Raw genomic sequence first — 22,208 nt, 5'->3', positions numbered from 1 at the left:
TCTCTTGCCCAATGCAGAACAAGGAGAGTGCAGGTGTCATACAGGGAAGGCCAAATCCGGGAGATCTGGGTTCCAGCCCTGCCCAGCCACCCGCTGGTTGGGTCACCTTGAGCCACTGACAACCTCTCTGGACCTCAGTTTTCTCAGAGGAGTGGTTTGGGCGAGATGAGCTTAGCGTTAATGAGCATTAAAATGATTATCACTTGATACATTAACATTAGTATATAACAGGATAATAATATAACTTGATACTGACCCTCATGCGTCAGTCAATCCGGAAGAGGTTGCTGAAAAGTATGAGAATGAAGGGACTTCTCTGGCCGTCCAGTGGTTAGACTCCGGTGCTTGCACTGCAGGGGGCGTGGGTTAGATCCCTGGTCGGCATGCATGCCAGGCTGCGTGGCCAAAAAAATGTATGAGAATAAATAAAGGAGTGAGAGTGGGTTAGGTCTGGGAAGACAGGAAATGCAGGCCATTGTGTGGAAGCAACGTGCCAAACCAGAGGCATCTCTGCTCCAGAGGGCCGGAGATGCTATTCTAGCCGTGAGCTTAGGACCTACTCTAGCAGCACAGAAAGGCCACTGCTCGTGTGCAGGGGTGGTGGCATATTCCAGAGTAAAAATATAATGATAAAATAGCAAATACACACATAATTATTATTTCTATGCAGGCCTTGTTCGAAGTTCTTCCCAAATACTATTTTTTTTCCATAGAAAAGTGTTCTTAGGATTGTCAATAGAGAGAAAAAGCAAGAAACAGAATTAAGGTGCGTCACAGGCTTGGCTCAGGGCTTCGCACACAGTAGGCACAGATCTTTTGTTTTCTAATAGTATCTTTTTTTAAAATATAAATTTATTCATTTATTTTTGGCTGCATTGGGTCTCCGTTGCTGCATGTGGACTTTCTCTAGTTGCGGCGAGCGGGGGTTACTCTTCATTGCGGTGGGCGGGCTTCTCGTTGCGGTGGCTTCTCTTGTTGCAGAGCACGGTCTCTAAAGCACAGGCCCAGTAGTTGTGGCTCATGGGCTCTAGAGCACAGGCTCAGCACTTGTGGTGCACGGGCTTAGTTGCTCCGCGGCATGGGGGATCTTCCCGGACCAGGGCTCGAACCCGTGTCCCCTGCATTGGCAGGTGGATTCTTAACCACTGCACCACCAGGGAAGCCCCCGATCATTGTTTTTATTGTTGACAAACAAAAGGTCTCATGAAGACATTCCCCTTTCTCCTCGCATGTAACCACCCTCTACATTCTGCAGTGTCCTCGGTCTCCCATTCACCAAATCTCACATTCCCACGGTCACACAAATCCATCCTCACAGCTCTTCTCAGGTATATAACTCCAACCCTGGGCCCCAGGCCTCCAGAGCCAGGTGAGGATATGCTAGAGATAAGGGTTTTGTTCCCTCCTTCTCACTTTCCATCAGCAGTTGTCTCTTTTGAGTGAAGACGTGTTTTATTTTATTTTACTGGCAAGAGAGGAGGAAGGGAGATGGAGGGCAGAAGAGTGAAAGGAAACAGAGAAGATAAGATACAGGAGGTATTTCAGGTCTGGGTTTTGGCTGCGGCTGACAGGTAGGGCTATTATTTTTTAGAAATTTGAAAGCCTAACACCAAAGACTGAAGCAGAAACAACTGTGATTGGAGCTGGGAATTACGGGTCACTTAGACCAGCTCCAAAAGAAGCTGAGTTGATAGCAGAGATAATGAACAAACTGTGAGCAATCAATTTGCCAACACCACCTGTGAAAGCTTAACGGCCATGGACCAATGCTAGGTCACTATAACAGTTTAGCCAGCAGAGGTCTCTCTTTTACTAATCTTCAATTGAAAAAAACCAAACAGCAACAAAAATCCCCGTGGGTTGTCCATTTTTATTATTCCTCTTTTGAAGTCACTTTCCAAAACCAAACATGTAAATAATGAATCATTTGGCCAAAGTATTCGTGAACCCTGAATCCAATTGCTCAGTCAAGATGAAAGACTAAAATGCTGAGCTTCTTTGAAGAAAATGATTCCATATTCACCCCTAAGCTGTTCACTAGCTTAGAAGCTTCACACCAACTGTACCGGCAAAGGACAAAATGTGGACTGGTCCATAAAATGACACAAGCAGCCAGCTCATTGTGACAATGAAGAGAATGCAAGCTGAATCCGTAGCAGAAGGAGCGGAAGTCAATCAGTTGGCCGATTCAGCAGACCAACACCAGGCCATGGGACTTGCTTGGGTCCTCCTTCAAAACCTGAAATACATCAGCTGTGACTGGCATCTGCTCTGATGGTCCAAGGACCTCACGTCTCCTTCACTCACTGAGGCCAGAGTTTTAAAATGCTTTTTATATTGTGTATGTTGAGCAGCATCTCAAAGGTGTGTGCCTGGACTTTCTTTCCCACACCCTATTGGAATGATCCCAATATGAGACTAAGGGTTTTGAAAAGAATTAGACAAAAGGAGGAAATGAGAGAATTTAATTTAAGCTTAATTGAAGTCACTCTCTTCAGTTATCCAATGGTTTCCCATTGCACCTTGACGTAGAGTCCAACATTCCTTACGTGGTTTTAAAAGCCCATCGTTGTATGGACTTGCCGCTCCAGTCGGAGCCCTGATCAGCCCTGCTTAGCCCCGTTTGCTGCATCCCAGCCACAAGCACCTTCTTTCACTTCCTCAAAGGCCTTCTCAGACTTGGGGCCTTGGGCAGGGCTCTGCCTCGATCACTCTTCTTCCAACTGGTCCCCACCGCTAGGTGAGACCCTGTGTCCCAAATTCTTGCAGCATCCTGCAGGGCAGCCACTACAACATGGGGGACTGCAGAAGGCACCACAGAGAGGGATGGATTTTTATTTTATTTTATTATTTATTTATTTAATTTTTTTTTTGAGGGATGGATTTTTTTAAAGGCTTGTTTCTTTTTGGTGAACACAGGCTGGCCTGGGGTTGCCGTTCGGACTTCAGCCCCTGCCTGATACCTCAGCTGGACACCTTTGTGTAGGGCCCAAACTGTTGGAGCACAAAGCAGAAGCTCCGAGGTTCCTTCATAGCACTCATCGTTCAGAACGCTCATTAGCAATCATTAGCAATCAATTACGATTTCTTGTCTGTCTCCTCCAATGGCCTGTGGCTTCATGAGGGCAGTGCTCCTGTCTGCCATGTTGAAGACACAGAGCTTGGCCCCTAGAAGGGGCTCCATGATATTCAGGCAACAGTGAAGCAGTGTTTGGCACCGCTGAGCAACCATGAAGTTATACCTTCAAATGCCTTTTTCTGGTAAGATAATACATGTTAACGGTTCAGCCTATACTCTTGTACTATCATCTTCCTTCGACTCCTGTGAATATGTGGTTTGTGGCCAAAAATCAGCAATCTAGCTTCCCTGGAAAATAACCTGATCCACAGGGATGGAATGTGTGATCTAGACTAGGAAACAGGAATCCCAGAATTGTAAGCCAGAAGGAACCTATAAATCATCTTATTTAACTTATCCACATTACAGGAAATCATGGATTCGAATTTTCTCACCTGTCAAATGAAGACTGGATGCAGTGATCTCCCATTCCGGGTACTGTGAGGTTTCTAAGTTTTGCCCCAGGTCAGTCCCATGGAGCGTGACAGCTCAAGACTGGCCTACTAACTTGAAATTTAAAACGATCTCCCCAGCGCTAGGTCCTAAGTAACTAAACTATGGCAGGGAGTTGATGCCAAATGCCAAAGATCAAGGAATGTGAGGTTCGGGATAATATTACCAATGGGATCCCATGTGGCAAAAAAGATGGAACAGGCTCAATTTTCCATGGTTTGTTAAGATATCCCTGAGTTAGTGGGGATGATATTTACACCTCTCTTATGTGCCCTGGAAGCAAAACTGTATACCCAAACACACACACTCCTCAGAACTCATATATGCATTTAACGATATCTGAAACTAAATAGAAAAATGGAGAGGAAATGAATTCTAGAAATGCCTTGTTCTTTGCTAATGTCTGAAAAGAGACTGTATGAGACACAAAGAGAAACTTACTCTGTGTTCAAGAGTTATCAGGATAATTATGTTTCAAATTTGAAATATCTTTATGGTTTTTTTCTTGTTAAAATCCATTATAAAAAATACAACAAGGACTTCCCTGGTGGTCCAGTGGTAAAGAATCTGCCTTCCAATGCAGGGGATGCGGGTTCCATCCCCGGTCACAGAACTAAGACTCCACATGCCGCGGCGCAACTAAGCCCGTGCGCCACAACTACTGAGCTCGCGTGCCTCATCTAGAGAGCCCGCGAGCTGCAAACTACAGAGCCCATGCGCCCTGGAGCCCACGCACCACAACTAGAGAGAGGAAAAAAAAAACCCGCACACCACAACTAGAGAGAAGCCCACGCACCGCAATGAGAGCCCACGTGCCACAACTAAGACCCGATGCAGCCAAAAAATTAAAGAAAAAAATACATAAATTTAAAAAAATAAATATTAAAGGGGCTTCCCTGGTGGCGCAGTGGTTGAGAGTCCGCCTGACGATGCAGGGGACACGGGTTCGTGCCTCGGTCCAGGAAGATCCCACATGCCACGGAGCGGCAAGGCCCGTGAGCCATGGCCGCTGGGCCTGCGCGTCCGGAGCCTGTGCTCCGCAACGGGAGAGGCCACGGCAGTGAGAGGCCCGCGTACCGCAAAAAATATATATATATATTAAAAAAAATACAACCAATAATGAAATGTATAAAGTTAAAGTCTCTTCATACTCCCCCTCTCAGAAATTGGAGAGGTAACCTTTCAGGCCAGGACCATGCATATATATGAATTAAAATTTTTTTTTTTACAAAAATGGGATCATACCATAAATATTGTTCTGTGCCTGGCTTAATATTATGGACTTTTCCTATTCATACATATAAAGCTATCTGGGGTGTTTTAATAGCTGCGATCTGTGTCATTCTTGTATATTCTACAGTTGGTTCAATCAAATAATCAATCCTGTAAATCCTATAGCAAAGGGGAGGTTGTTTGGTCATTTACTTGTTTGTTTCCTTTTAAACAAACAGGGATCATTCTGGTAAATATATATTTAGTCATATATGTGATTATTTTCCGAAATTTGTAGAACTGCTAAATGAAAGACTAAACCCACAGTACATAACATAAAATACAATCTGTGTGTATATGTGTGTGTAGGAGGGATTTAACATTTTTCCCACATGATAAGCTATAACCTAACGCCAATTATTCCATAATATTGTCTCTCTCTACTGATTTGACATTTCATGTTTATCATACAATAAATTCTGCTTGAAGCCTTTTAAAAGAATAGAGAATCTGAAGGGAAAGCCAGAATAAGGCAATGATTTTGTAGAAACTCAGGTTATCCAACGATATACAGGCATTAAAAGCAGGAATGGATGAGATGTATTGAGAAAGGTCGTTGTACTTGTTTTAAGAGGCTGATTCTGGGGGTTTCTATGGGCAAAGTAAGGTGATGCCAATAAGCCAAAAATTAGACAGTTTGGATGAGAGGGATTTCACACTGAACTTGAAAGGTGGTCATGGCTTCCACATATGCAAACTCCTTGCTTCTCTGGTCATCATTGACGCTAGAAAAAATCACTCAGCTTTGGATAGAAGGGAGTGAAGCAAATGTTACACTATCAAGAAAAGATAATGGCCAACTTTGTATCAGAGTGAGGCTAACTGTAACTCTACCTAAACTTATATATTCCGTATATAACTTTTATCCCATAGTCTCACATTACAACTGAGCATGTTCTCACATTTTAAGAGCCTTTTGTGTTTCCTTTTCTGAAAATTGTGGTCACAACCTTTGCTTATTTTTCTACTGTTTTGTTTGCTTTTACTCATTGATTTGTAGAAACTCTTTATTTATCAGGGAAATTAGCCCTTTGATATATGTGTTGCCAACATTTTTTCCAGTTTGCCATCGTCTTTGTGTATGGGTGTGAGTGTTATTGATTTAGTACCACAAACAAATCTATACCAGATCCTTTCTAAGATAATTAGATATGGCCCTAGAGTCAACAAAAGCTTTTTTTTTTTTTTTTTTTTTTTTTTTTTTTTTTTTTTTTTTTTGACAACACCATGTGGCTTGTGGAATCTCAGTTACTTGACCAGGGATTGAACCCAGGCCACAGCAGTGAAAGCTTGGAATTCTAACCACTAGGCCACCAGGGAACTCCCACAAATGCCCTATTTTTTAAACTTTAAAAAAAAATTGTGGGGCTTCCCTGGTGGCGCAGTGGTTGAGAGTCCGCCTGCCGATGCAGGGGACACGGGTTCATGCCCCGGTTCGGGAAGATCCCACATGCCGCAGAGCGGCTGGGCCCGTGAGCCATGGCCGCTGAGCCTGCGCGTCTGGAGCCTGTGTTCCGCAGCGGGAGGGGCTACAACAGTGACAGGCCTCCGTAATGCAAAAAAAAAAAAAAAAAAAAAAAAAAAAAAAAAAAAAAAAAAAAAAAAAAACAATAAAAAAAAATTGTGGTAAAATATACATTAAACTTACCGTTTCGACCAGTTTTTGCAGTATATTCATTCTGTTTATTAAATTACCACCCGCCTCCAAAATTATTTGTTCTTCTTAAGGGTAACAATAGCAGTAATTAAAAATGAGAAAATATGTTTACAAGGTTAGTATAGTGCTGGTTGTGGTTACTTGAGAATCCAAAATAAGAACTGGATGTCTCGGGGAATTCCCTGGAGGTCCAGTGCTTAGGACTCCGAGCTTCCACTGCAGGGGGCACAGGGTCGATCCTTGGTCAGGGAACTAAGATCCTGCATGCTGCGTGGCATGGCCAAAAAAAAACCTGGATGTCCCTATTAATTATGTATATAATGGTTATTATTTATTATATACCAGGTACTGTGCTAAGTACTGCACACACATTATCCACCAAACAGTATTAATAACCCTCTGAGAGAGCTATAAGCATCCTCATTATATAGCTAAAGAAATAGAAACTATAAAAGGTGAAGTAACTTGCAAAAGGGTCTCACAAGCAATAAGTTAGGTAAATAGGACTCTACCCCAAGCAGTCTCATTCCAGAGCCTCAAAAAGGATGGGATCCAGAATCCTGTGAGTTTCTTTTAGATGGAACATGGATGAACTTTAAAATTCTTCCAGTACAGTAGTTTCTCCTTATCCGAGTTTTCGATTTTCTGTTTCAGTTACCCGCCGTTAACCGGCATCCAGATATATTACAAGGAAAATTCCAGAATTAAACAATTCATAGGTTTTAAATTGCAGGACCTTCTGAGTAGCATGATGAAATCTCTCAATAGTCTGGCTCCTTCCCGCCCAGGACAAAACTCATCCCTTTGTCCAGCATATCCATCCTGTATATGCTACCTGCTCCTTAGTTTAGGATAAAACACGGTATATATAGGTTTCGGTATTATCCTCAGTTTCAGACATCCACTGTAAGGGGGGACCACTGTAGCTGCATATTTATTTATTTACTATTATAGTTAATTACAACATAACATAAAATTTCCCATTTTAACCGTTTTTAAATGTACAGTTCAGTGGCATTAAGTACATTCACATTGTTGTGCAACTCTCACCACCATGTCACTGTCTTTTGACTTTCTATGGCGGGTTTTCCATGCAGAATATTTTTATGTCATTGAATTTATGAATATGACGGGAAAGCCAGAATAAGGTAATGATTTTGGAGAGACTCAGATTATGGATTTTATGTGTTGTGTCATACTTAGAAAGACCTTCCTCACTCTGAGATTATATCTTTAAAATTTCTCTGAGGGCTTCCCTGGTGGCGCAGTGGTTGAGAATCTGCCTGCCAATGCAGGGCACACGGGTTCGAGCCTGGTCTGGGAAGATCCCACATGCCGCAGAGCAAATGGGCCCCGTGAGCCACAGTTACTGAGCCTGCGCATCTGGAGCCTGTGCTCCGCAACAAGAGAGGCCGCAACAGTGAGAGGCCCGCGCACCGCGATGAAGAGTGGCCCCGCTCGCCGCAACTAGAGAAAGTCCTCGCACAGAAATGAAGACCCAACACAGCCAAAATAAATAAATAAATAAATTTATAAATAAGTGAGATCTCTTCTCGTATGTCTATGCCTTTTTTTTTTAATTTCACTCTTTAATTCTTGAGGAATTTATCTGGTATGAAGTGGGAGATAAGGATCCCACTTTATTTATTTATTTTAACACAACAGGAATTTGCAACTAGACAAAATTCATTTTAAATCCATCGGGGTCGGGGGGTGGGGGGGTGGGGGGGTGAGGGGGGAGGGGAGGCAAGCAAAGAAGCCAGGAAAATTCTGAAAAAGAGAAGAGTAAAGGTACTGGTTGGGGTGTGGAGGATTAGTGCTATGAATAATTATGACTATTCTAAACTTACAGTAATTAAAGTAAATGGTCCTCAGTGTTTAAACTGATTGAACAATGGAACGAAATAGGATGATCAGACTTAGAATTTAGTGCAAAGGTACAAATTTAACTTAAAAGGTATAAATTTATTGCCATTTTTATCATTTTGCGTATACCTATCCAAAAACATGGCACACCGTTTCATTCGTTCCAATCTTCTGATAGAGGCGCAATCATAGAATGAGAACACTGCTCCATCTCCCCCCACCACCTACCTCTCTGCTGACAAGTGCTAGTGAAAAGTTACTCATGGAGACTTTGTTTGGGATCTACATTTTTTTTCCAGAGTCATTCCTAACATATTGACTCTGCCAGGTTCTCTACATAAATGTGGAAAGCTGTGATCAAGTCTGATTTAATCAGACAGAGCTGTACCATATTTCCATGGGCTGGGCTCAAAACAAGTACTGTGTGTTATAGATTAAACCGTAGGTGTTAGGTGTTGGTAGAATTCTTTAAGGGTTCCTGAGGCTGAGTTTGGGCCTTGATTTAACTTGAGAACTTAAGACGGCAACTAGAAGTTATCAGCTACTCCTCAGTATTATCAGCCACCAATCTCAAAGATGGGGCTTCGAGTTACCATGGGTGTTGGTCTAGGACAGCAACGTCCAAATAGAAATATATAATGCGAGTCACATCTATAAATTAAAACTGTCTAGGGACTTCCCTGGAGGTTCAGTGGTTAAGACTCTGAGCTTCCACTGCAGGGGGCATGGGTTCAATCCCTGCTTGGGGAACTAAGATCTCACATGCTGGAAGGCAGGGCCAAAAAATTTAAAAAATAAAATCATGTTTGTTTGTTTTTTTTAATTGTCTAGTAACCACACTAAAAAAAAGTTAAAAAGAAACAGATGAAATTAAATTTACTATTTTTAACCCAATAACCAAAAATATGATTATTTCAACATGTAATCAATATAAAAATTATTAATGAGATATTTAATACTTTTTCATACTAATTCTTGGAAACCCTGAGTATATTTCACACATAGCACATCTCAATTTGGACTAGTCCCATTCAAGTGCTCGACAGCCACATATGGCTTCAGGCTACCATATTGGATAGCACAACTCTAGAAAATGGTAATGAGCAAGGCAAATGGCTTGATTTAGTAGATATCCAGAAACTCCAAGTTTGGAAATACAGTATCTCAAGGGTCTGGAACAGACTTTCAAAATCACTAGTCCTAATATTCACTTGATATTTGAATCTTTTCTACAATGTCCCTATTAAGGGGTCATCCAGACTAGTGCTTGACTGGCATTTCCAGGAATGAGGAGATCACTGCTTCCTGAAGCTAGCCAGTCCATTGGGGGACAATCTTAACTCCCAAAAGTCCTTGGTAAGGGCACAAGCAGGTTGGTTTATGGTGGTCTGAGGAGCCTGGTTGGTCTGGGCTAACCTTAAGGGGTTAGTTGGGTTAGGAAGTATTGGGGGAGTTTAGTACTAAAAAACTGACTGTAGGTTGGACAGGATAGGAACCGTTAGACTGAAGGCTGGGTCTGGACATCTGGTTAAAATCGTCAGCCACACTGCAACAAGAGTAACGGACCCAAAACAACTGTACATATGCTAATTTCACTAATCTGGAGATTCAGTGATTTGGAGAATTATTCGAATTACCATAAACTTTAAAAATTTTCACAGTAAAGTAAAACATAACTGGGTTATAAATTAAGGAAGGCTATCACTTGTATAAGACCTGTATTACAAATAACATTATCCTAAATGGTAAAGTACTTTACCAAAAGAATTAATTTCAGACCCAGAAATCAGAGGCAATTTCAAAGTCTTAATCCTTATCTCGATTTTATTTTAACATGCTCCTTACTCAAAAACACCCTGGAAATCAGAGACAGAAAACTTTTTTTTTTAATTCAGTAAAAATGATACTGACTGCCTGAATTTTGAAGGATTCTGACTGGGTGACCTTTGAAATAATACATTGTTGCTATAATTGTATTTCTTCTGTTTCTTTTTTCCCTTGGAAATGAGAAAATGTTCTTTTCCGGGCTACCTTCACCCTCCCGCCCTGCCCAGTTCTACCTTTCCAAGGCAGGGGAAAGGTGCATCCTCGCCAGGGCTCCTGCCAGCGACTCCTAGTACCTCTGGCCAGCAGCCGGTGAAGCGACGCGCCCTGGACGTCCAGTAACGTTTTATACTACACTCTGGCCCCGCCGGAGCTTCTCCAGATTGTACACCGAGGCCCCAGGCCCCCCAACAAGCCCGCACACTGTCTACCGCTCTTCGGGATAAAATTTGGGAACGGAAGCCCCGCCCACCCTCCTCCCTCCTGCCTTCACAAAACCAGCTACAACACCGCACCTCGGGCCGCCGAAGTAGGTTTCGCCACACGAGCTGGGGCACCGTCTTTTTTTACGAGAAAACAAGCATCCAAAGGAAAAAAAAAAAAAAATTCAAACTGCTCTCGCGGGCCAATGGGGAAGAAGCGGGAGGGGGCGGAGCCAGCGCGCGACGGGCTGGGCGGGCGCGGGGGCTGGTACCGCAGGGGATTCGTAAAAACGCGGCGGGCGCATGGTTTAGGGTTTTTTTTTTTTTTTTTTTTCCTCCAAAACTAGCTAAAGCTCCAGACTCCGCCTGAAGCTGCAGCTTCTCGGATCCACCTTAAATCTTCAGTGGACTCGGCGCAGGGGTCAGTGGGTGCAGCCAATGCCAATCAAGTTTACAACCACCAGCACGGGAGGGAAAAAAGAGAGGAAAAAAAAAGAAATCTTCAAGTTCTCTGGTCCGCGCACACACTCACACGAACGCACGCATACACACACGTCCACAAGCACACAAAAGGAAGGAGGGGGTGGGGGACAGGCGTTCGAGAGAGAAGGGGGACATGTTTGCAGAACTCTCGCTCGAGGCTCGGTGCCCGTGGCCAGAGCGCTCGGGGAAGGCGCACGGGAAGCGCGGCCCGGCCCGAGCGCCATGATGTTGACCGCGGTTCGGAGCCCATTTTCTGGAGGGGGAGCTGCAATGATGCAATCCCCCGGCCCCGCGTCCCGGCTGCGCGCCCTTCTCCCTGTCTTTTCTTCACGTTCGTTTTGAGGCGCGTCGACGTTTGGCTCCCAGCACGCCTCGATTCCTTTTTGTATTTTTCACTTGGGGATTCCTGCCTCCTCTGTGTGTGTCCCCACGCGAGACAGGCCCGGGACGCGGATGGCCGCACGGGGGCTTGAGTGTACGTGTAAATGCTACACTTTCGGTTCTGCGGGGTCTGGCTGGCACTGACCCACCCCGCCCTACCCCGCCCGCGCGCCGAGATCCAGGGGGTGCCACCAACCCCCACTTCCCCGGCGGAGGAGAGGGTCTAGCGTGACCGTGGACCCCCTGACCCAGCCCCCCGCCCAGCTCTGCTCGCAGGATTTTTACCTTAATTTTGGCCGTGAGGGAGGGGAGCGAACGTAGGGTGTGGCCCAGGTGAAAGATGGCAAACTTAAAAAAAAAAAGAAATCCGTACTCTGAAAAACAGATCGCAGATCCTAGACGAGCTTCTAAAACACCTTTCTTTCAATTCAAAAAAGCTTCGGAAGAGCAAGTGTCTACACTAACGAGGGTGAAGATGAAATGGCGAAGGCAGCGTTCCTCGGCAGCCCGGAAAGGTCCCGGCGCGCGGCCGGTGGGCACACCGTGGCCTGAAAGGCCGCCCGCCCCGCTCCCCTCCTGTTGATTTCCACGGTCCTCTCTGTCCCCAGTTATGCCTCTGGACCCACAGTTTCCTAGTTCTTCCCTGCCCTGGCTCCCCGCACTGGGCAGTGGGGATGCAACCGGGGGACTTGGCAGAGCGGGTGTAAGGGAGGAAGCGACCCCCGCGAGCGGCAGTGGCGCGCGGCCCCTCCTGCGCACGGCTGCGGCCCTCCTGGGCCGCCGGCGAGCCGAAAAGCCTTTCGAAATGCGCGGGGCTGCGGATCATTGGAGCCTGGGGTGGGGGTGGGAGCGGGCTGCTGCCCTGGAGGGTCCACGAACTCGGAAAGGTTCTCCCCTCCGCTCAAATCTCCCCAGCGCCCTGGAGTTGGCGGGGTACTGATGTGCAGGGTCTGATTGTGGAGAGGAATGGGGGTTTTCGCTTCTTTCTTAGCCCAGAGGAGAGATGATGAGGGAGGCAAGTTTCGGAGAAACCGCCCAGCCCAGCTGCGGGGGCCGAGGCGCAGCCGCCCTCCATGGCCTGCGGGCGCCCGGGGCGCGGGAACTGCGCGCAGCGATCCGGGCGGTGCGGGAGTCGCCAGTTGCAGACGAGGAGCTAGACTTGATAGCCTTTTCGTCCCTTGGCTCCAGCCAGCCTGACCCCGCAACTGCCGCGGCGGGCCGGCGCGGGGCTGCGGGGCAGGGTGGAGAGACGACGGCGCAGTGGCCCGGGTAGCGGGGTAGGGGGTGGCTGGCGCCGGCGGCCGCATCCCCTCGGAGGGACGCCCGCGGCGGACCTTGCAGTCCGGGATCGGGGAGAGGACGCTCCGAATCCCGGGGACACGTTTGGAGACTTGACATAGAACGCGTGAAGGACCGACACGGTGACTTTAGGGGCTGCGTTCCTGTGAACGTGCCTGGCGCGGCGAGCATCCACTTCTTCCTGGCCCAGCACTCCTAAAACGCAATCTCTAAAAATTCACGTTAAAGATGGCTCTTTGGGAAAGAAACAGGGGTTATAAAAGCAGCAATTAGAAGAGGACTTTCCCCCCTATCTGTTAGAGACGCTTTTTAAAGTATCCTTTTTGGCTCAGTGAGAATTTATTTCATTATTTCCTGATTCTCCACTCCTTCCTCCCCATTTTGAATTGTTTTTCTTGCTTTCTCAGTCTCTTCCTGAAAAACACCCTGCCTTCGTGTTTTGAATAGAATCACAAAAACACCTTTAGTCTTTAATTAAAATAATACCAACTTGGAAGATGTGGCCCAGCCACCAAAGGACCTACTTTTCCCTTCCTGGCAGTCGAAGAGACTCAACCCTGTTTTTTTTTTTTTTTTTTTTTTGATAAACAATTTCGGGTCAAAATAAGCTGAAATTATCTTGTTTAGAGCCCCTTTTGGGGTGCAATAAATTAAATGCAAGTATTTGAGAGAAACAATTCAACCCAAATCCAGATTTTTGCATTTAACCATTTGCAGATTCCCAGAAAAAATAATTTAATCTTACACCTTAACCACATTTTATGAGAATTTCAAATTGCAGGGATTATCCTAATAAATCTGACTTTAAAATGCCGTGTTTAATTTTTTTTCTTATTTAAATAAAAAATATCTTTGCTCTGTGGATATGGGATCCTCAAACTCTCAGATCCGGTATTCAGATTAACCAGTGTTAGGTTGTGTAGATTATAACCAGGAAATTTAGAAATTGAGGAGTTCATGTGTGATGACCAGTTCAATTTGAATACCTGTTCTACATAAATTAGTGTGGAATGCACACCCATTTCTAAAGGACCTATATATCTGAATATTTTGGATGAGAGGTGTAGATTAGATAGTCTGAAAAAATCGCTCTAATTCCTCACAATACTGCATGTGTAAATACAGAATTTAGAGAAATCACCATGTTAGTTTCATTTTCAATCCTGCGAACGTGTGATCGGTCTACACTTATGTAACAATTTTTGGTTCTGACACATTCATATCCTAGAGACATAAATATTTGAACTAATGGAGACTTTGACCATCTTATTAATATGAAAATGTGGCTTGCCTACTTTCCACTTGTAAAGCTTTGTCCACCCATACAGAACTAAGTGGAAAAGAGTGACTACTACATTCGGACCTTCATAAACATCATCTGAGTGGTGGGCCTGAATTATCTAGGTGTTTGCCACTTCATGTTATATTTGTGGAAATATGACTACAAAGCTAGGTCAAATACCTCAAGCTTACTAATAAGGTACATTACATACAGTTCAAGTCAACAAATAGCTATGGAAGTTTTCTTTATTGACTACTTGATGTGTAACAATAATTGCCGTCTTTTTCACACATTACAAAAAATTATACCTGGCTCAGTATGCAACCTTTTAAGCACAGCCATATTATTTAAAAGAAGAAGGGGGAAAACCTAGTCTACACAATACAGCATTTACAAATGCACAAAACATGCCGCTTTGGCTTGTATATTGTCTAGATTAAAAAAAAAATCTCTTTTTAACATAAATAAGTTAGTATAATTTTCAGTGTCTTTACAGAGTTATGTACACAGGTACACTTCAAATGGTTTTGTTTCATACACATACACAGGCCGTGTAAAAATACTGTTTAAAGATGTAGTATCCATTTCACCTATCCACGGGTACTTTTCTCTATAGGCACTTTCCTTTAATAACACCACTTTCCTTTGGGCAAATTAACAAATACAATGAGAAGCTGTAAATTAAACATTATTTCATTATTTTTTATGTCAAGTTACTTACAGATCTTTATAAATATCCAAGGATTTAGAATTATTTTGACTGTGTCTACACACCCTGAAGTGAAAAGAAAATTAAGAAATTTTCTCAACAAGTCTGATAAAAATTAAATGGTCAATTCTGAGCATTCAGAACTACCCCCATACATGCCATGATTTTTTCCAGAGGTACCTGGAGTGATTACCAAGCAGCTGAATACTTTAACTGGTAAATTCCAATTTTAAGGGAGACTGGGGAAGCCAGGGAGCACTGAGTAGAGTTTTATTTAAAAAAAAAAAAAAAGCCATTTGCTGCTACATAACGGAATCATCAGAGCTCCTAGATGAGAAAAACTTCATGTAAAAATAAGTATCAATTATCTGCAGCCAGTGTTCAAATTTGGATGATTTTTTAAATGAAGTATCAGTTCTCACTGAAAGGGACATTACATCTTTAAAGAAAACAAAACCTTCCCCCAAACTGCTTCTCTTAGTGCAAGTCAAATATTTTTCTCCTTGCTCTAAATCAAAGCAAGCTCTTCATACCACCCCCCCATGCCAATTCCTCAGCCCCACCCTGCCCTCCCTTCCCCAAAGTTTATGTGCTACATAAAAAGTAAAAACTATATACACAGGTAGTACAATGAAGCAAATAAGGAAAAACCTAATTGCACGATGCTACATCCAATGCTTTTAGAGGCAGATGATTTAAGAGTGCCTAAAACTTTAGTGTTATTGGGTTGTTGCTGTTCAGTGCTTATAAGGGATGTCCACTCCGTGGAGTCAGCGATATGTATTCAAAATTTTTAATTTATATCTTCCTTGCTTCATCAAGCAGTGATGTATCGGATAAACAAGGAAACATACTCTCAATTCTGCAAAAGAAACAAGAAGAAAGAATTAGGAGAAAAGCACTGAGAACAACATTGCCAATATATTACGGGAATTATTTTGTTACAGTCTTTGTTGGGAAATACCTGAGCAATAGCAAAGAAAGAACGTACTAAAAGTTGGTGCTGAGAGTCATCTCCATCCAACATTTCCTTCACTGGATTTTTACTCTCCCCTGCGCTGTGGACTTTTGTCTAGAGCAGTGGTTCTCAACAGTGGGTAATTCTGCCTCCCCCTCCACCCCCGGGGGACATTTGGCAATGTTTGGAGACATTTTTGGTTGTCACACTGGGTGGGGAGGGGGTGCTACTGTCATCTGCTGGGAGGGGTCAGGGATGCTGCCAAAACATTCTACAATGCGCAGGACCGCCTCCCACGACAAAGAATTATTCGGCCCCAAATGTCAACAGTACAGAGGTTGAGAAACCCTGGTCTAGAGAATCGGGGGTCAAAGATAGTGAGAAAGGACAGACACAGGAAAATTCAGAAAGTATAACACTTAAGAGTAGCCAAATTTTCTAAGTTTGAAAAATAACTGGAAATCACACTTAAAAAGACTATCCAAAGAAAATTCTATTCACTTTTTTTTTCTCAAAATATTTTAGTCTTAGTCATATGTAGAATATACACACGAATGTTTATGAATAGGTCCTTACTACTATTTCCTGTATTCTCTGAACTGGCAATATTTACTAACAAATGCTTCTCTGTATGTCAGAATGGGGCCAGATGAAAATCCAGTAGGTCTGATTTGCTGTGGCTCATCTGATGAGCTAGGCCACAAGTCACAAACCAACAAGAGCTTCAGGTGGTAAGGTTGCTTCAGAAAATTTTTTCAACCAATTTACTTCATACATAAGCTGTGATGGAGAAGTTCAATAGCGCCGTTTTGTATAAGCTCTGAAAAATATGTATGTAATGAAACCCTATATATGACACTGATTTAAAAATACAACAACTTGAACCCCACACCTTCATCCCTTTTTCTTTTAATTTTTAATTTTTATAGATGAGGATTTTAAAAGTTAATATCAACATCTCTTAGGATCTCTTTATATGCTAGGCTATGAGGGTGTTTTGGAAAAAAAGAAAGAGGACACGGTCGTTGTCTGTAAGAAGTTTACAAACTATTAATACATGTAGTTTGATCATTATGGAGACCAATCCACGTAAAGCTGGGGGCTGAATTATTCAAATTAGCTTTTCATGTTGATCACATTTTAGTAGATGGCAAAAATCTCCACTTCCCTTGTTTGGGGTACACCTACCCCTGTCAGCCCTGATATCTACTATCCATTTCCCCTACAAGTATCTAAATTCCCCTGTTATAGCACGACTGGCATACACATGCTGACGTGTTCCTGGACTGCTTACTCTGGCAGTTACTTTAACTTTTGCTTTGCAACTTCAGCGTTATCAGAAATTCCGTCGGAACCTTAGGATTTTTGAGCCTTCCATTTGGGTTTTTTTAAATACACACGTTCCTTCTCCATCCCCCAAACTTATCAGAAGACAGGGAAAGTGAGAGTTTGTGAAAATGATAAAAACCAAAGGAAGCCACATGCCTCTCTTGTCACGTTTCTAACCATTTGAACAACCAGCTATGAGCCATTTGTGCCTCACTTTTCCCTCAAAGTTTGAATTAAATCATTTATTTGAATTAAATCATTCTTCCACGTATGGCTCAAAATCTGAGTCAACCTGGTCTTCCGGAAGATGAATTCTCATGAAGTGGGATGGAGGCAGACCCCCGCTCTTGTTCAGATGGAAAAAGAACCTATTGTTCCCAACATGTTCTGATGGAACTCTCAGAGTACTGACCTTCCTCCCCACAGGACCTTGGTTACAAGTACTTGCCTGGGACCCTTGCTCTAATCATTTGGTACTTCAAAGGAAAATGATCTCAGGACGTAGAAACTGGGAAGAATCACAGTACCTCCACGCTAATTCTCAGTCTTCCCCATTCCCACTTTTTTTGACCTCCAAAATATAAACCAAAAAAACCCACAAGCTCTAATCTGCCAGCCACCACTGAGATCGGGTTATCCCGGGGCTTGAAAGCCCACGAGTTCCTGCAGCCCAATTCGGGGGTCACTTCTTTGCTCGCAGTAATCAACCTACCGAGTACTTTACGTTTGACGCCTTCTGAGGCCGGGTTTCTTGGGCGTCTGCTCCACTGAACCCGCGTTCGGGGAACCGTCTGAAACATTTTCTTCTGTTCTGTTTGCTCTTTTGTTTTGAGGAGAGGAATCTAAAGGCAGGAGGGAATTTGAAAAAGAACACACACAAACAATCTTTATTAGAAAAAACAATGGCTGACAGAAGTGGACCCAAGAATCAGGAGACGAAAAACCCACCATCTACACCCACAATCCTGGATCCGTCATTCCCAGTGGCCTTTAAGGGCACAAAATGAGGTTGTTTTCACATAACAGAAAGTATATTCTACGCCCCCAAAGCTCTCTCTCCAAAGCGAAGAGGGAGGCCGCTGATAAACATCCCAACGTTGTCACATACCTACCGCTGGCGAGCGGGGAGGAGCCGCGATGTTTTCAGTTAGAAAAATTACCAGATAACACAGTCTCAGGCTTCTGACTTAAAAGTCATAAACAGACAAGCAGTCAGCTAAATAAACAGCATTTAAAACCTAAGATTAAGAAAGTGTGCGCCTCCAAAGCTAAATCAGAATGCGCTGAAAACAAAGCTGAGTTTAAAGACCCTCAGGCAGGCAAAGCAGTGCCGCTAACACAGACACACAGAAAGACATTTCACTCATTTGAAAGGGTCATTACCGTCTGTGGCAGGTCGCTTCCTTATCCCAGTGCACTGCTCCGCTAACCCCGTCTGGCTGTCCGGTGCATCAGTCTTCTGGTCTACCAAATGCGTGTCCTCTGAGTTTGCCTGAGACCCAATTAAAGGCACCGCCTGGCGGGTCCCGCTGACATCCTGGCCCTCCTGCGCCGGCACCTTGCAGGCGCCTTTGGGTGGCCGCGGGGGTCTGTAGTAGAACTCGGGCAAGTTGCCCTTTTCCACCTCTTGCCACTCGTATTTGCCCTCCAAGGGCTTGTGATTCTGAAAATCAAAATTCCACTTGCGCTGGCTGGCCTCTTCCATGTCTCTACAGTGCTTCTCCAAGTCCCGGGTTAACTCTTCGTGATTGACCGGGCCAAAGAGGTTTCTGCAGGCCGAGGGCTTGGGGTACTCCGCCTGTCTGGCGTCCATCCGCTCCAGGCTCGGGCTCCCGTTAGACACTCGCACGTTTGACATCTTCCTCCCCGGGCTCGGCGACCGCCTCTCTTGCGCTCTCGCAAAACAAAACGAACAAAACAAAACGCCCCGACCCAGCCCGAGCCCCTCTTATAAGCCCTGCGACTGCCCTCCGAGCCAAGAGAAACAAACACGGACGAGTAAGTGCCCGAGCGTCAGGAGCGCGCGGGGCTGGGGGAGGGGGCGAGGGGCAGCCCCGGCCAGGCAGCCCCGAGTCCCCGCCGATCAAGTGGACTGGCGAGCGGGAGGCGGGGAGGGGAGGGGAGAGGAGCGCCGCGGAGAGAGGAGGGGGCAGAGCCAGTCCGAGTCCGGGCAGCTGCGAGCCCGCGGGTCCCGCCGACCGAGCGGCTCTCCAAACCTTGCCGGCGTCGGAGTCGCGGAGCGGCGAGAGAGTGGGGACAGGGGAGGGGGAGAAAAACACCCCGAAAAGACGAGCCCCCTTTTTTTAGTTGCCCAATATGGCGGTGGAAGGGAGGCTGACGAAGAAGAAGATGATTGACACCGCAAGTCTATTTAAACAGAGGAGGAGATCATTGGTCGCGGCGCCGGGAGCCGCCCCGCCGAGGCTGGCGAGCGCGGCCTTAAGGTGGCCCCGGGGCGGCCGCGGCGCCTCCCCGCCTCCCGAGCGCGCCGCCGCCGAGCGCGCGCCCCGGAGATGGGCTGGTCGCGTGACTGCTGGAGGCGCACGGCTGCCAGCAAACCTGCTCCGGCTGGCCTCGGAGAAATTAAAAATAAGACAAACAAGCTCGCCAAACGGCCGGGGAGCCGGGGAGGGGCCTGTGCAGCGGGGCCGGCGGGGCGGCGGGTTCTGGTCCCGGCGCTGCGCGGGCCGGCGCGCGGCTACTCCGGAACCCCGACCTCCCGCTCCTCGCCCGGGAAAGCTGGGGAGCTCGAAGGTTGCCGGCAGCTGGTTGTGCGCCTCGCCGGCGATCTTGTTTTCCCAGCACTCGCCCAGCGAGGGATGGGGGCGGGGGCGGGGGCGGGCAGCTGGGGGGCGGAGGCGGACAGTGGGAGCTCGGCCCCCAGCTGAGCTCTCCCCCGGGGCCCCAGCCGCTCGCACAGCGGGGGAGGCGGGGAGCTCCTCGGCCTGGGTGCCTTACTTAGGTGGGGGTGAGCAGTGGTTAGCTCACCCTTAACCTAGAAGTCTGTGCTAGTCTGGGGGCGGGCATGGGGCTTAGGGGAGAAGCCACAGCGAACGGCTTTCTATAAATTAGCCTGGAAGAGACGCAACACTTATAATGTATTCTGAACCCAGGCTCTCCCTCAGTAAAAAATAAGAAAGGATTTCCAGATCAAAAAGTCGACTGGTCTCCCAAGTCCCCAGTAAGCTTTGTTAACTGTCTCAGACACATTTAGTTAAAAAAAAGCGAGATTACACCCCTGGCCCAGGTTCTTGCTTCCCAGTCACAGTTAAGGCCACTGACACGGACTGCGTGTGGGAACTCGTCTCCTCTTTGTATTTTTCAATTCTTTGCCGGGTTGTAGCAGTTTCCTCACCCTGAGTCCCGTCGCCAAATACAACAGTTCCTTCCTTCCTCCACCTTTCTCTCCCACCAGACTCACTTCTCGGAACCCACCCAGAACACCATTCAGATGCAAGTGACGCCTTCAGAGGGCTGCAGGTCGTCGAAGAGTGAAAGTAACCGGAAAGTCCGGATTGTGAAGTGATGTATAAAACCACCACCACCGTGTTCTCACGTCTGATACGATTACTTGGGCATTTCTCTGCTCCCCTTTGCAACTTGAAATTTACCTAAGCAATATGATCTTGAGCAAGGTGATGGACGTTAAAACAGGATGGACAGGGATGTCATATCTGAAACAGAGCTCAGAGTCTTTAACTGCCTCCCCCCAGCCCCGTATATGATCTTGGTCTGGGTCAAAGTTACACATTTTACTGGAAACTAATGTCCAGTTCTAACAGTACACAATGGCAATTGTACACAACAGTTTTCTTGGGCCTCTATGCTACAAATGAGTTTGACTTTTAACTTGTTTTCTTAACCACGTATTATTCGTCCACTTTGTGTCCCTGCCTTGCTTCATACACTCCAGAATGTAAGAGCTGGGAGGGACCTTGGGAACCCTGTGGTTCAACCCTCTCTTTTTTTACCACTGAGGAAATAGAGACCGAGAGGATTCCTGTATAGGGACACATAACCAGTTGGTAGCAGACTAGAGGCAGGTCTCCTGACTCTAAAGCTGGTTCATTTTCTGTTCCTTTCCCTCCTGATGACCCCAACTGGTTTGGGTTTTCGTCCGGATTCGCCTATGTCCCTCTCCTACAAATGATTCAAAATGGCTCCTTCTCATGACCTGCGCTGCCTGCAGATGTTTCCTTGACGTGGCCTGTGGTCCCTGATATTTTAATACAGCTGTCACTGGCCTTTGGTATGACCTTGGCACTAATTTGACTAAAATGCAGATGCCAAAAGGGCAGGGTGAGACCCAGAGAGCAGTGAGGGAGGTAGTGCCCAAAAGTTGTTTCAAGGTCGGGACTTCCTACCTGACTGACAGAAAATATTTCACCTGGGATCAAAGTAAAAGGTCTCATCTTCTTTATTTTTTTACATTGAATGCCTCACTTAGTTTGCTGAGTTGGAGAAGAGGGGGAGAGGGACAGGAAAATTAGGGTAGGTCTCAATACCATAATTTATACCCTATTCCTGAAATTAGATCATTGTTGTTGAAATTTTTACACAATTGCTAGACTACACCGGAATTCTATATTATATATAAGCATCAATTCAGATGCGTGAATACACAAACTACCACATATATGTAAATGGAGATATTCTAGAGTATTGCACCTTGCCACAGATGTTTGATTTTATTCGTGGAATTAATATCTTACAGAAAAGTTAAAAATGAATACTTCTATCCCCTCCACACCCTGAATATTTCTTCAACTAATATGTAGGACCACCATTTTGTCGCTTTGTTAATCTTGAAAAGTAAACGAGTCACAGTCACGCCACCTTAAGACGTCTGGCTGCCAGCAGAAAGGCTGTGCTTACTCCGACCTTGCTATGATCTAAAGTGGTTTGTTTACAGTCAAGGCACCGGAGATCTGCACAGCAAATAATGAGAAGGCAGGCGTCTGCTGTAGTAGCGACGAAGCGTGAAAAAATACTATGGAGTCCCCGGGGGAAGAGGGAACTGGGAGCTCAGAGCGCCATCCTCCTGCGGAAAGTAGGCGGCGGCTTTAAAAGACTGAGCGGGGGAGAAGAATTTCCAATAAACAGCGTAAAGGCGGAGCCTGGGGGGAAGACAGAAAGTTCCACTGGCACTGCTCTA

General features: G+C 45.5%; 2 protein-coding genes across 6 annotated transcripts in view; both read right to left on the bottom strand.

The window, feature by feature from the left end:
• The window catches only part of APOLD1 (apolipoprotein L domain containing 1), a 53,477-nt gene extending 41,660 nt beyond the window's left edge, over positions 1-11,817 (bottom strand). For 2 of the 5 annotated variants that reach the window (XR_009533792.1, XM_060112759.1), the window contains exons 1-2: positions 10,427-10,615; positions 257-395 (exon numbers count right to left, since the gene is read on the bottom strand). Coding sequence is in view for 3 of the 5 variants with exons in the window: in XM_060112759.1 (XP_059968742.1) it covers positions 257-262 (6 nt within the window). In the remaining 2 variants the exon portion in view is untranslated. Of the gene's footprint in view, positions 1-256; positions 396-8,205; positions 8,271-10,426; positions 10,616-10,705; positions 10,773-11,761 lie in introns of those variants that run through there. The other 3 variants (XM_060112760.1, XM_060112761.1, XR_009533793.1) reach the window with 3 other exon arrangements.
• Positions 11,818-15,338: 3,521 nt separating this feature from the next.
• On the bottom strand, positions 15,339-19,500 carry CDKN1B (cyclin dependent kinase inhibitor 1B). The gene is made up of 3 exons (XM_060112408.1): positions 18,437-19,500; positions 17,766-17,895; positions 15,339-15,628 (listed from the first exon to the last, which is right to left on the bottom strand). The coding sequence occupies exons 1-2, from the start codon at positions 18,909-18,911 to the stop codon at positions 17,774-17,776; spliced, it is 597 nt and encodes a 198-aa protein (XP_059968391.1). The 5' UTR covers positions 18,912-19,500; the 3' UTR covers positions 15,339-15,628; positions 17,766-17,773.
• Positions 19,501-22,208: the final 2,708 nt, after the last annotated feature.

This window comes from Mesoplodon densirostris, chromosome 11 (genome assembly GCF_025265405.1).
Source record: "Mesoplodon densirostris isolate mMesDen1 chromosome 11, mMesDen1 primary haplotype, whole genome shotgun sequence".
NCBI lineage: Eukaryota > Metazoa > Chordata > Mammalia > Artiodactyla > Ziphiidae > Mesoplodon > Mesoplodon densirostris.
Note: the sequence above shows the minus strand (reverse complement) of the source record. Positions and strands in the feature narration are given on the sequence as shown.

Coding starts and splice junctions, on each gene's coding strand:
- CDKN1B (XM_060112408.1), bottom strand. CDS start 18,911: ATGTCAAACGTGCGAGTGTCTAACGGGAGCCCGAGCCTGGAGCGGATG. Junction 17,896..18,436: donor GAAGCGACCTGCCACAGACG/GTAATGACCCTT, acceptor TCCTGCCTTTAG/ATTCCTCTCCTCAAAACAAA.